At 42.2% G+C, this 14090-nt stretch overlaps 1 protein-coding gene across 1 annotated transcript in view; it reads right to left on the minus strand.

The window, feature by feature from the left end:
- The window catches only part of WDR81 (WD repeat domain 81), a 46256-nt gene extending 41033 nt beyond the window's left edge, over positions 1-5223 (minus strand). Inside the window, exon 1 of the mRNA XM_018557655.1 lies at positions 1709-5223. Within this exon, the coding sequence (XP_018413157.1) occupies positions 1709-5192 (3484 nt within the window). The 5' untranslated portion in view covers positions 5193-5223. The remainder of the gene's footprint in view (positions 1-1708) is intronic.
- Between the last annotated feature and the right edge of the window lie 8867 nt (positions 5224-14090).

Here is a 14090-nt window from a genome sequence, read left to right on the forward strand (position 1 = left end):
TAAAACAAAGTGCAACCTGATAAACATACAGTACACAGGAAACTATCCTGATAACACTTAAAAATGCAAAGTTATCAATTATGAAAAGTTTTTGTAGTACACCAAGTCAAAGAAATTAAAATAGGGATACTTTAAAAAAGGACAGCAAATCTAAAATCTAAGCTAATATTATACAAAAGGAGACTGTACCACAAATTAGTAGGAAGTACTGTTTCCAAATACATTTAAATTGATTGCATGATACACAAAACATGGTCATTTCTTTTACAAAAACTTTCAATGATGTGGCTGGGTTAAATCTGAGAATTGGCCATTATATTTCTGGCACGAAAATATCCACCCCAGCTGCGGTGCGGTGATGTGGGCAAATACGACTTGAGAGGGTTATTATAGGGCCAATATGCTCGATGATCTTGAGCTGGACCTCTTTCCAAATCTCTCCAACTACCGCCTTTCTCAAGTCTGTCCAACTGATGTTAATATTCTCCAAGTCTCTGAAGGGCAATTTTTGGGTCAATGCTGACAATTTTAACGCCATGTGGAGGATGAGGTCACTACATTTTACATCTTTGAGATACTGGTATATTCATGAAAGTGTTTTCCTCTGGGTGGTTTTGCCTTAGCATGGGGGAAATGATTTAGGCAACTCTAGCTTGGACTCTAAAAGTGCCTTAAGAACATTTCTTATTTGTCCATATTGCAGAAGTGGTTGTGGGGCAAATCATATTGTTATAGGTGGTGAAATTCGAAATGATTACTTTGTACATCAAGCACATTTTGGATAGCGAGTATACCTACTGAGAGGCACACTCTGAGGAAAAAGCTGGTGTCAAGATTAGGGGTATCAGAGGGGACAAAACCCCTGGGGTATAAAAGGACCTTCTTGACTTCTTACCATGTGACAATTGTGTCTCTTGTGTGTTTTTGTTTTGGTTAGTGTAAGGAGGAGTAAGAACCTGCTAGTTTTCACTTCTCTCTGTTGCCCTGTTGGTGAGAATTCCCCTCACTCCCTGTCCTGATAACATGTCACTAAGACAGGAAGTAAAGGAAAATTTTGCAGAAAGCGACAGCAAAAAAGACTGAAGATTTTTTTTCTTACTTCTTATCCAGGTGACAACATTTTCGCCAGTATAAATATGAAGAAGTCACTCGCACTTCAGCTCAAGTTCAGTCAATATTTTATTGACCTCTGTGGTGTCACAACATGGCGACGTTTCGGAACCCGTTTGGTCACTTCATCAGGCCAAACGGGTTCCGAAACATCTCCATGTTGTGACACCACAGAGGTCAATAAAATATTGACTGAACTTGAGCTGGAGTGCAAGTGACTTCTTCATATTTATAATGATTTGCGGAGGCATGCGTGGTCGCTTGGCACCCACCCAATACTTGAGGGTATTGTCAGGTGTGCGATGGGTTTCTTTTGATTATTGAACATTGTCGCCAGGACACAAAAGGAACAACAACAAAAAAAGGATGGCAAAGAATCAAACCCTTCCTCACTATTCAAAACAATTGGATAAGTGGTGTTGGGAACACATGTACAGACATCTTGCCACCTGAACTCTCAAGAGAAAACAACAATTCAGTTTAATCCACTTCTAGATTTCAGTTCTTATTTAACACAAATACATTAAATAATAAAGTTAGCAGGAAATTGGAGAATAAGCAATTTTCTAGATTTACAAATTAGGAAGTTTTGTCTTACCTATTAAAATCTTCTGTTCTTTTTCTTCTGTCTGATTATTTAAATCAGGTTCATCCTCTTCCAGTTCTTGGTTTTCATTGGCTACAACTGTATCAGGTGATGCATCCGTGTTGACTGAAAGGGTTAATTCTGAAAGACCGGGGGAAGAATCCCGCTCTTCCTCTTCTTCAGACTCCTCACTTTGTTTTAAGTCCTGACTACTATTGCCAGACTTCATGCTCCCTTTTTCTTTGAGGGAGTCACTGTCTGCTACTTTCTCATCTCCTTCACTTGCACTGCTTTTGTCACTTAACCTTCCAAGGCTGAGAGACTCAGGTTCTTGTGTGTGAAGGGAGTCATTGACATAAAGTCCCCCTTGAAAGTCCTCATTTTCTGCTAGGTAAACTTGATCATGAAAGCTAACCCCAGAAGTATAGTCTAAGAGTTCATGGGAAGAGCCACTGTGGTCCACACTATTCTGCCGACCTTCACCAAATTCACCAGAGACGGGACTTTCCCCACCACTTTCCTCATCTTCAGCTGTTCCAGACAATTTTCCTTCATCACCTGAGCTCTCTACTCCAACAAGTATTTGAAGTACATGATTAAGTAAACTGGTGAGAAATGCTTGCAAGCCTAAACGTACTATTAACTGGGCTACAAAGCAATCTGTGTAGAGATAAAATCTTCCATGAATATATGAAGGGTTTTCATATGCAGCAATAAGTGGCTTCAGTAAATATTTGTTTGTATTTTTTGGTCCTAAAGCTTTGGCCACAGGCTCGAAAAGGTACCATGCTGCGTAAACAGCTGTACTTCCTTCAGTCATTAACGACAAGACAAATGGAAGAACAATTTCCAATCCCTCGGGGGTAATGTCACAAAGAATTGCATCGATTTGCTGCCACAACTGGAACACAAGCTCCCGACCTTGGCTGTCGTCTTCTGTTCTTCGTGACTGATAAGTCAAGATGAAATTATGCAAGTTAGGGAAGTACTTGGGGAAAGGAATAGTTGAGCAAAATGTACTCAGGAGCTGGGAGGGAGCTGGTGGTGGAAGACCATTAGAAATGTGAGGGAATTCAAACAATTTGATCCGTCTCTCACCATCAACAATGCTGAAAATCTCGTCATCTGAGGCATGTAGCCATAACAAAGAATCAAGCATCTGTAAAAGAGGCGTAGGAATCTCTTTCACATGATGTTTGCTGAGATTGCGGACTAAAATATATCGTTCCAGAAGTGGAGATTTAGGGGTCATACTGTGAATTCTTGGGGCAAAAACTATTTCTGCCATCATAACACCCAAAGCTTGTATATCCCTCTCAAAAAATTCTAAAAGGCTCATTGGAAGCTTGTTTGTAGATTCTATCACTGGAAGAATGGTGCTGTGCAAACCTCGAACTAAAAAGTTGTCAAGTTTTTCAAGCTCTTCCAGAGCTTGTATAGGATTAAAACCTTCAGGCAATGAGATTTTTCCACCATTTTCTTCAGATGCAACCTTGAATGGCCTGTTTGACCTAACAGGAGGAGCTCTACTTTCACCTGAGAAGTTACTGACGCTAGTAATTTGGAGGGATGATATGGTGGCCTGATCAACACCTTTTCCAGAACTTCCTAATGCGTCAAGAGCCTCAGTTCCTTGCTCTAGATCATCATCTGCTGTGTTCTCCTTATCCCTGGTCCAAGGACTCTCACAAGCAGTGGCTTCAAGCACAAGGCCATTGACAGTGTGTTTGTCATTAGATGCAGTCATCTCAACAATGCTATGCCTAGATGTAACAACCGCAGGAGCTTCAAAATGAGAATAACTAGGCCCAATAAGGCGTTTGGGATGGGGCTGATCAAACAACAGTACAACTCCGTAGCACGTTAAGTTGGTGTGATTATCCACCAGGTGAAGACAAACATTTTTTTCTTTCACTGCATTCTTCCCAGTCAACTTGTACCCAAAAGTAAGGTCTATCCAGTGATGAAGATCCTGAGACACATCTTTGCTTTCCAAAAGTGCTCGGTGTACATTTATGAAATCTTCATATGAACTGCACCAAGATGGAATGTCAAGATCTGGCATATCTGCATGAATAGATTTGAATATAGTAGGGTCTGTGTAAAATTCTGGAATGCATTCATCTGGAGTCCATGCCTGCATACGCTCCATGCTTGCTGGATATTCATTTGGTTCCCACTGAGAACGCACATGATTGCAAAGAACAGCTTTTGGGGTTCTTCTAGCCTTATATACATAGTATGTGATATCTGAGAGAACATCTGAGATATGGTGAGGAACATGCAACTGGTCTGAACTACCACCACCTGCTACAAATGCCTGTTTTGTCATCTCATATGTGAATTCCAGCTGCTTGTCTCCTTTGTTTAGACGGAATTTTGATTTTTTCAGGTCTCTAAATTTACCATTTTTGGTAGTGAAATCAACAACCCACGGTAAGACTGGATGGTAGTTTGGATCTCCTTGTCTTCTGCCTGCAAGTCTGTTTAGATACATAAGGTAGTCAAAATTGCTAACCCTTCCATGAATCCAGTCGATAACCATGTCTTTCAGCTCACGGTTGCATGGCACACACGGCCCACTAGAGTTCACCTGATCAGTGATATCTGATGACTCTTCTCTACTACTCAATGGGCTATCAATTTGTCTTTCATAATCAATAAAGTTAGGCCTTAGCTGACCGCAAAGTTTTTCGTCAACAGCCACATTGCATAATGAAATGGATCCGCTTGATAAGCCTCCTAAGTGACAAGCCTTCATGGCCTGCAGAATATTATAAAGAATAAAAAGTACTTTGGCATGACTGTTTGCAAGCTTAGCAGGGCTAAATGTGATAGCGTCATATAATGAATACTGCATATATGGTAAGATAATATACAACACGTCAGATGATTCTAGCAAAGCTTCAGCTGGGACAATATTGGGGCAAGTAGGAGCCCCGGCAACAAAACTGGCACTTTCTTTGGAAGGAGACAGACTGGCATGTGCTTTATTTGTGACAATGAAGGGGCAACCATAGACCTTCTGGAGAGACAGCTTCAAAGCATCCAATGCCTGCATGCTTGGCACTTTAGTTACATTTTCATAGGGCTGCACATACCTCCTTTGGGCTTTGTACCACATGTTCTTATAGTTTTGATTTGCCACATTGTTCATAAAACTAAACAATGATGCAGAGTCCCCATTCTGTCCTTGTAAGAAACCATTGTTTAAAGCCAACGAGTAGGCCAGCCTACTTTTTTTCAGTCCGTGAATCTCTACTCTTGTCCAGCCAGCAGGTAATTTTTGGACTGAACGCTGTAGAAACGTCTTAATTTCTACACTGCTAAATCCTTCAGACTTAGGGCATTGCAGTGGAACTGATCTGCGTTCTTTCAGGTTCAAAAGCCATTTTTGAGATACAAGAGCGATTACATGACTACCAGTTTCAGATATAGCAAGTTGCTTCTGATCAATTCCAAGTTCTTTCTCAACCGAGTCTATCAACCACTCCATATTTGGCAATGGATAATTTGTGTTTTGTCACATTGTATTCATTTGACACTGTAAATTTAAAAAGAGATACACAACATAAGAAACAGTTACATTATAATGGATTTATGTTACACTTTCTTAAAGGCTTCTCTAGAACAATTTTTTTTCTGGTGAGCATGATCTACCCCAGTCAAAAGGGAACTTAAAACACCTGTTAATGTTTTTGCTCTCTATGTCTCCTTGGGGAGATTTGCATTAATTTGCTGTTCAATGAACAGAACAGGAAACAAGAAAAAAAAAAAAAAAATCTGTGAGTGATCTTCTCTCAGAGACAGTTGTTAGTGCAACTCCCCATTGCAAGGTTTTCCCTTTATTCCTGTTACATAGTTCGGTTGAAAAGAGCCAAAGGCCATCGAATTCAACCAACAGAGAGGGGGAAAGAAACAGAACCCTATGCCCAACGTTACCTACAGTTGATCCAGAGGAAGGCAAAAAAAAAAACCTATAAAAGCATGCTTTGGTGACAAATGAAAACTCTGAATTTTCCCCTTACATTCCAATCTGAATGACAATACTCACCAGTACAAATAAAGAGGCTAATCTCCCCAGTGGGACACAGAAAACAACAAAAACCTGACACGAGTGCTAACCCCTCAGGACTCATAAGCTAAAAGAAAAAAGGTGGGCTCTGGATGCACTATAAGCTAGAGGACTTAAAAATGTAAAGTGTAAAGATGCCCATACACTGCACGATTATCGTACGATAATCGTATGCGATCGGTTTTTCGTACGATAATCGAGCAGTGTGAACGGAGACGTGCGACCGTTTCTACTGTACGGTCGCACGTCTTCTGTCGAACCAGCATGTTCGAAAACCAGCCGGGAATCGTACGATTCTCGGCTGGTTAGAACGGTGCTCGGAAGATAAATGCTGAACGGGCCGGTGTGCGCACACGCACACTGCCCGTTCAGCATTGCGGTCATCGGAAGCCCGCCCCTCAGGGGGGCGGGCTTGCGATGATCGAGAGTGCGATCTGCCTGTCCAAGATAGGCAGATCGTACGTTTTTTTAATCCCTTTACAACCATCGCAAGACTAAAGTCTTGCGATGGTTGTAGAGTGTATGGCCACCTTTAGGATAGCTAAATTTTTCTGAAGTTTTGCATACACTTTAATCCCCTCCCATCGAGTTCTGAACGTCGGAGCAACAGGCAGGATTTCTGATTATGTGATCACTGCAATTGGCAGTCACAAGATCAGGAGCTCATCCTACCGACTCTCAATTATAAACAGTGACCGGGAACTGTCAGTACAGCACAGAACAGCAGCACCGGCTGTATGCCTAAATATGGCAGCCCAGCATTTAAGCGCCCCCCTCATGCTGCTGCATATATGCATATGGCCAGCAGGAAGGTGTTAACTGAAGTAAATAGCTTACCACATAGTATAATGTAATGTATGCCAATGACGTGACGTCATGCAACTAAAAAACCCAATTGTAGCTTCATTTTTACTCTATTAGAATAAGTAATGTGTATTATCTCATGGAGAGGTATAATGGTGGCTGGCGATGGTTAGCCAAGGAGCCAAGGTAAGTCAGGTCCCATTAATAAAGTAAAAGGAGGAAGAGGCACAGAAGAGGCTTTTTTGGCTAATAATGGAAGTAACAAGCATCTTCTGGGCTCAGATATCAGACAGGAGCTTTACTTTTAAAAAAGGTTCAAGCAGAACTCCGGACATAAATAAAATACCTAACATTGGATCCCCTCCAGCTGATGCTTATTTTTATAGGGGATGATCTAATGCAAAAGGAACACTTGCTTGCTTACTCCTCTCTCACACACACAGCAGCCACTCTCAAGCACCAGAATGTGAGCTGCTCTCCTATGGAATCACATACAATGGACCACTCGGGTAAATGCAGAGATGTGAAGTGGCTCTAAATGAGAAACTTCTGTCTCCTAATAATTATTAAACTGCAGAAAACGTGGCTAAATATTGAAAGCTGTCCCTTATCTGCAGGATAACGTTTTGTAAGTGAACTCCTCCCAGTATAAGCTGGGATCACATGCTTAAGGAACACACTGATAGAAATTAAGGGCGCCCCAACAGCTCAACGTCTGCACAGTCACCAACATCCTGAACATCTTTTAGACGCACTTTCATACATAAAGTAGCTGGTCTATAAATGTACAACACTTGGTTAAAGCTGAACTCCAGGCTAGGAAATAAGTAACTCTTGCAGTGGAAAAAGAGGATATTGTACCCAGAGTACCACACCCGAGATAAGTCAGAGTATATTTCACTCATTCATGACTCTCGGAACACACGACCCACAGCTGCCGACCCAGGACGTAATCAGAAAAATTTGTTTTTACCACAGAAGGTTAAAACGAAGTGCAGCTAGTAAACAGGGTCGGAGAGTCAAAATGAAGTACAAAACAGTAGTTTATTAATTAAAACAATTGTCTAGTAGTTAACCAGATGCACCATTAGAACCAACAAACCCAACACAATTAAAAATTAGTTATTGCAATAACCCATTCACTCAAATGCACACAAACATTCTATGGGCGAGCTGATCAGCGTAATATGTTTCCGGGTGGTCCTCAAGTGGTTTGAGGACACAGCGTTTGGACTATAATTGTAGAAAGGACTTACCGGTAATGTCAAATGCCTGGGATTTCGTTCTATGGTATCTAAGTATTTCTGTCCATTTATAAAAGCTAATGACTTCGTGAGTTGGTAGTATCGTTAATTAAGTGTTTCCAATAGTCTTAATTCTTAAAGTGGAAGCAGGTAGTAATCAAAGTAAGGTGCTTGATTGGAGATCAATCCTTAAGAGTACAGAGACATAGATGGAAGTCCGATGATACAAGGGGAAGTGTAAACCTCAATTATAGTTACACTTAACCAAACAGATGTATAGAGTCTCGCGTTGTATTCATCCCACCTGATCATACAATACAAAACGAACCCTCCCAGCTGCTAACTTGCCTGTCACCAGAACTTAAGCGGTTAATAATCTATATGAACTGTCAAGCAAGGACAATCCCTGTGTGCTCAATATCTGACCTCAGGTTTCATAACATATAATTCAACTCATTTATAAAACTAAATACCCATCAATCATGGTGAAGAGATTATTTTTAACATAAGGAATTTCAGTGTGTCCACACAACCTTATACTAATCCAATCTCGGTGTCAGTACTGATAATAGTTAAAAGGTGAATTACCCAAATAGCCCCTTTCCAAGTATTAGATTGTACCAAATGTCAAGTATACAGGTGAAACTCGAATAATTAGAATATTGTGCAAAGTTCATTTATTTCACTAACGCAACTTAAAAAGGTGAAACTAATATATGAGAGAGACTCATTACATGCAAAGCAAGATAGTTCAAGCCATGATTTGTCATAATTGTGATGATTATGGCTTACAGCTCATGAAAACCCCAAGAACCCCAAATCCACAATCTCAAAAAAGTAGATTATTACATGCAATCAATAAAACAAGGATTGTACATAGAACAATAATCGGACCTCTGAAAAGTACAAGCATGCATATGTACTCAGTACTTGGTTTTGGCCCCTTTTGCAGCACTTACTGCAATTACTTTTGCACGATATTCTAATTATTCGAGTTTCACCTGTAGATAGTCCTGGTGTGACGACATACTAGACTTAATCAAATCTAACTTAATAATTAAATCAAATGTCAATTACCCATTGTGAAAATATGATCTTGAACAATAGACTTTGTAATATCTCCACACGATCGTTAGACTGGTCTACCTCTTGGGCTAGCATTATCAATAACTAATAGGCAAAATGGTTAACCCGCTCCCCCCTCTCTTTGAATATTATCTTAAATTTATATACATGTGTATGCAATCTTGTAAATACCTCACCAAATCTTGCACTCAATGGGTTATAGGAAACACATGAGGAAAAAGAATAAAAACCTCGTGTGTCACTAACCCACCAGGATCTGACGAAGCCCCGTTAACGAAGGAGGGGCGAAACGCGTCATCCGATTTTGGCCGTTAAGCTGACTGATTACCTGCATGTCAGGTACACAATTCCCCGGCCGTGGTTTACACAAACAGCGGGACGAAGGATTACTGACAAAAATTCAAATGCATCTGGGACCTTGTACTACGCCTTCACACTTTGAAGGAAACCATCAGAGTATTTTCTAATCTCCTCTGCAAGTGGAAACATCAGTGAGGACAAACTGGAGTATCGCAGCATCGAGCCATACCATACACTGAAAGACGGACTGCCAGTTTAAAGCAACCAAACACTCGTGAGTACAATATATTCGAGACTCTATACATCTGTTTGGTTAAGTGTAACTATAATTGAGGTTTACACTTCCCCTTGTATCATCGGACTTCCATCTATGTCTCTGTACTCTTAAAGATTGATCTATTGGAAACACTTAATTAACGATACTACCAACTCACGAAATCATTACCTTTATAAAATGTACAGAAATACTTAGATACCATAGAACGAAATCCCAGGCATTTGACATTAAGTCCTTTCTACAGTTATAGTCCAAACGCTGTGTCCTCAAACCACTTGAGGACCACCCGGAAACATATTACGCTGATCAGCTCGCCCATAGAATGTTTGTGTGCATTTGAGTGAATGGGTTATTGCAATAACTAATTTTTAATTGTGTTGGGTTTGTTGGTTCTAATGGTGCATCTGGTTAACTACTAGACAATTGTTTTAATTAATAAACTACTGTTTTGTACTTCATTTTGACTCTCCAAACCCTGTTTACACACAGCACTTCGTTTTAACCTTCTGTGGTAAAAAACACATTTTTCTGATTAACTCTTGCAGTGGACCCGCTCTGCATTGCAAGACTTAAATACACATTTTGTCTAGGGGGATATGAAAGAGGTGAAACGCTTACGAGATTCCTCATTCCTGCCGGTCTTCTATCAAAGATTGTGACTGGTCACACATTTTCATGTAATCACGCCCATTTTTTCCAGGGTTAAAATATGTGGCTGGCAACAGGTGTAGAATTCAAAGCTTTGTCAGCTGTTCCAGGGCAGATCGGCATCGCAGATGGTATGTGCAGGAGAACCGATCGGTCCTGAAATGTCACTTTTATCTGACTTTGGAATGTGAGATCGGACTCACAAAGTTGGATAGAAGTGAGATTTCAGGACTGATCAGCTGTTCCAGGGCAGATCGGTTCTCCTGCACATACCATCTGCGATGCCGATCTGCCCTGGAACAGCTGAGAAGGCTTTGAATTCTACACCTGTTGCCAGTCACATATTTTAACCCTGGAAAAAGTGGCCGCGATTACGTTAAAATGTGTGACCAGGTCACCGGTCACACACTCTAATGCAGTCACAAACTTTGATAGAACACCGGCTTCCTCCTCTTTGAAAGACTGGTCCCCTGAAGCCACTCCTCTTCACTGTCCGACATCATTACACACAATGCAGGACCAGTCTTGTATTGTACATTAAGACACTGAGGGTCACAACATCGAAGACTAAAGGGGATTAAGTATGTATTATATTCATCATCCTCTAGACAAAATGAGCATTTGACCCTTGCAGTGTGGAGGGTGACCCACAGCAAGGGTTACTTTTTCTCCAGCCTGGCATTTAGCTTTAAAGAGACACTGTCACCTTACCTATTCAGGGAAAAGTGATATTGTCTTTGCAAAGGGGACCCCTGACCCACTGATACTCACCTTGCCAGTGCTCTCCACCACTCCTTCCTCCGTCCAAAATGAAAAATATCCAGTGCTTCCGAGTAGAGCTGCAGCTAACGATTATTTTCAAAATCGATTAGTTAGCCGATTATTGAGTTTGATGAATCGGTTAAAAAATAAAATACATTTTTTTTAAATGGCTCCAGTGATGGGACTACTAGTTTGTATTGAGATTTTAGTCCATCACAGGAGCAAGCTTGGAGCGGTGGAAGTAAAAAAAAATAAAAATGTGGTGTGCAATATAGTGAAATGAAAAGTGTAAAATTATACAGCAACGAATGCAGAATGGCACCGGCTATAGAGGACTACAAATCCCAGCAATAATACAGCACAAGGCAGAATACCACCAGCTATAGAGGAATACAACAAATCCCAGCAATAGTTTTGTCCAAAAAGGTTTGTCCATTAGCCCCAAGTATATAGTACTTCGGGAGCGAGGCTGAAGGGACCTGTCTGGGAGCAAGCCGGGATTGTGGTTCAGGTCAGTATAACCGTTACTTTAACTACATAGACAAAACAAGCACTTAACCCTTGCAGTGCAGGAGTAGCCCCACTATACGGGTTAAGATTTGACTTGCCTGGAGTTCTGCTTTCAATTGAACCAATTATTAAAACTTGTATTTTACAGGAATCAGTTGGGTACTATCAATGTCAAATTATAGGAATAGTTTAAGGGTAGATGCACATCAGAGCATATTCATTGATATGCACTGTGTGATGTTGTTATAAATTCCCTGCTGCATATGTAATGAGAAAATATGGCTGCCCCTGCTACTTGTCTACAATTACAAACTATGCACAGGGACAATAATACTTATACATAACAGGATCTACATTAAACACATCTCTCTCACGAATATTTATAAAATAGAATACAATTACTGCAGTCACCATGTAAGCAGCCACAAGGACACCCAGCTATGGTAATGCAGAGCAGCAATACCACTTCCATTGTTAGTAGAAGGAGCAGCCAGGAGAGGACCTGCACAACGCTGACACTTACCTCCATGGTGTCCGGCTTAGTGCTCTCTTCCCCCGGCTTCACCTTTTCCTCAGCCCGCCTTAGCAGTGTAAGACAGGGTCAGGTGAGATTAGGGAAGTCTGTGCTCAGCCATGCTAGGTCAGCTGACACAAGTCATGTGACGGAGCGCAGCATCACACAGCGGCTCCACATGGCTGGCTGACAGCCGAGGGGAAATGTTTGGCGGTCACGTGGTGTGCGGTGCTCTGGAGTGAGGAGACTCGCTGGCTTCTGGTGGAGATTTTGTAGGATGGCGTGGTATGCTGAAAAGGGTCTTTCATGTCCCGTCATATCACGAAGGAAGGATTAGGAGAAGAACAGTATATGGAAGAGATACTTGGGGGGTGTCACATGACCTCTGAATGCATAAGGATTATTCAGAAACAACTGAAGAGTCTCTGTTAAAGCAAGATTTTTAAAGGTTAACCCTTGCAATGGGGCTACCCTCGCATTGCAAGGGGTTAGCTGCTCGTTTTGGTTTAGGGAATGGACTAAAGAACTTGCACTAATCTGATCCTTAAACCTGTGTAAGTGAACACTCACTCACCCCCCCCCCTTCTCCCTGGCTGTGGTATGTTCCTCGGTGTCCTCCTGTCCAATGCAACTGAATGGATTTTGCATAGATGTGATGATGTCAGCGGGACTTAGACCATCGAAGCCCGGGGGGAAGAGGCTGCGGGGACTAGTCTAGCAGCCAGGCGAGAGCAGGGATAAGGTAAGTATATTTTCTTTATATTTGCCCTTAGGCCTGGTTCACACCTGGGCGTTTTACAGCGAGTTCCTACGCTCTGTAAAACGATCAACATGTGAAAACCAATGATTGCCTATGGGCATGGTTCCCACCTGGGCGTTTTACAGCGCGTAGGAACGCGCTGCAAAACGCCCTACGCCCAAAGAAGTACAGGAGCTTCTTTGGGGCGTATTTGCCGTGTGTTTCCATTGGGATACAGCCAGGTAGCCCTCGGAAGCGCGCGTTTGGGATACAGCCAGGTAAGCCGAACCTCCAGCAGGCTACTCGCTGCTGTTCGGTCTATTCTCATAAAAAAGTAGGGGAAAAAACGATTGTGCCGAGCTAGCAGTGACAGCTTGCTACGCCCAACTGTTTTCTATTGGCCGGCGGTTCTGCTGCCGTCAAAAAATAATAATTTCGCCATAGGAATGCATTGCTAGATTCCTATTGGCTATTTCAATTTGCAGTATCAAACTAGCTATTGCACCCGCCCTCTGCTGCTGTTAACCCCTTCGTGACTGACGACGTACAGTGTACGTCGCCAGCATCGGGGCTGTTTAAACAGACTCCCGGGGACTTTTGCCGCCGGGAGTCTGTTTAAACTTGTAGAGCCGACTGTCGGCTTTACAACAGAAGCATTATGGTGAATTTTTTTATTCTGACGGCAGCCAACCGCTCTATGTCAGAATAAAAAAAAAAAGCAGGGAAAGGTTTACTCTGCTCGATCGACCAGAGCAAAACTTTTCTTTTAGAAAGTGTTTCTCTCCCGGGCAGCCGGGAGCCGCTATCTAATAGCGGGAGACTCCCGGAGCGCCCGGGAGAATTAGGCTGTCTGGAGATCAGGAACGCTGATCTCTCTGCAAGTGGCCGGAGCCAGCCGTAAGATCACGGCTGGCTCCGCCCAGCTGTCAGAAGCAGGGTGTTGGCCAGCCGTTCGGCCAGCTTCGGTTTTCAGTGCGGCTCAGTTGAGCCGAGGCATATGCCTTAGGCTCAAATGAGCCGCTCGGCCAGCTTCGGGAGCTGTACGGGCTACAGGGAATAGCCCGTACAGCAGCCCTTCGGTTCTACTGAACCGAAGGGGTCCTGGGGCCAAAGCTAGATCCTTCGGCTGCTTCGTGAATAGACCCCTTAGTTATGATGTTTCTGAACATTTGAATGTGCTGCTATGGAAAAATGGATGTTCACTAATTTTATGTGTGCAGAGCCGCGCCACAGCCGGGATGGATCCTGACAATACGTAATTTTTGTAGATAGGTGCACCTGACTTGTGTTTCCATTTGCATGCGTGCATTTGATCAGTGGACTTAACTTTTTTGGGGGTATTTTTTAATTTCTGTTATTTACCTTTTTTGTTTTTTAAACTTTTTTTTAGTTAACTTTTTTTCTATCACATGGGGGGGGGGGGGGGGGAACCCCC

The sequence above is a fragment of the Nanorana parkeri genome, unplaced genomic scaffold (assembly GCF_000935625.1).
Source record: "Nanorana parkeri isolate BGI_ZX_2015 unplaced genomic scaffold, ASM93562v1 scaffold294, whole genome shotgun sequence".
NCBI lineage: Eukaryota > Metazoa > Chordata > Amphibia > Anura > Dicroglossidae > Nanorana > Nanorana parkeri.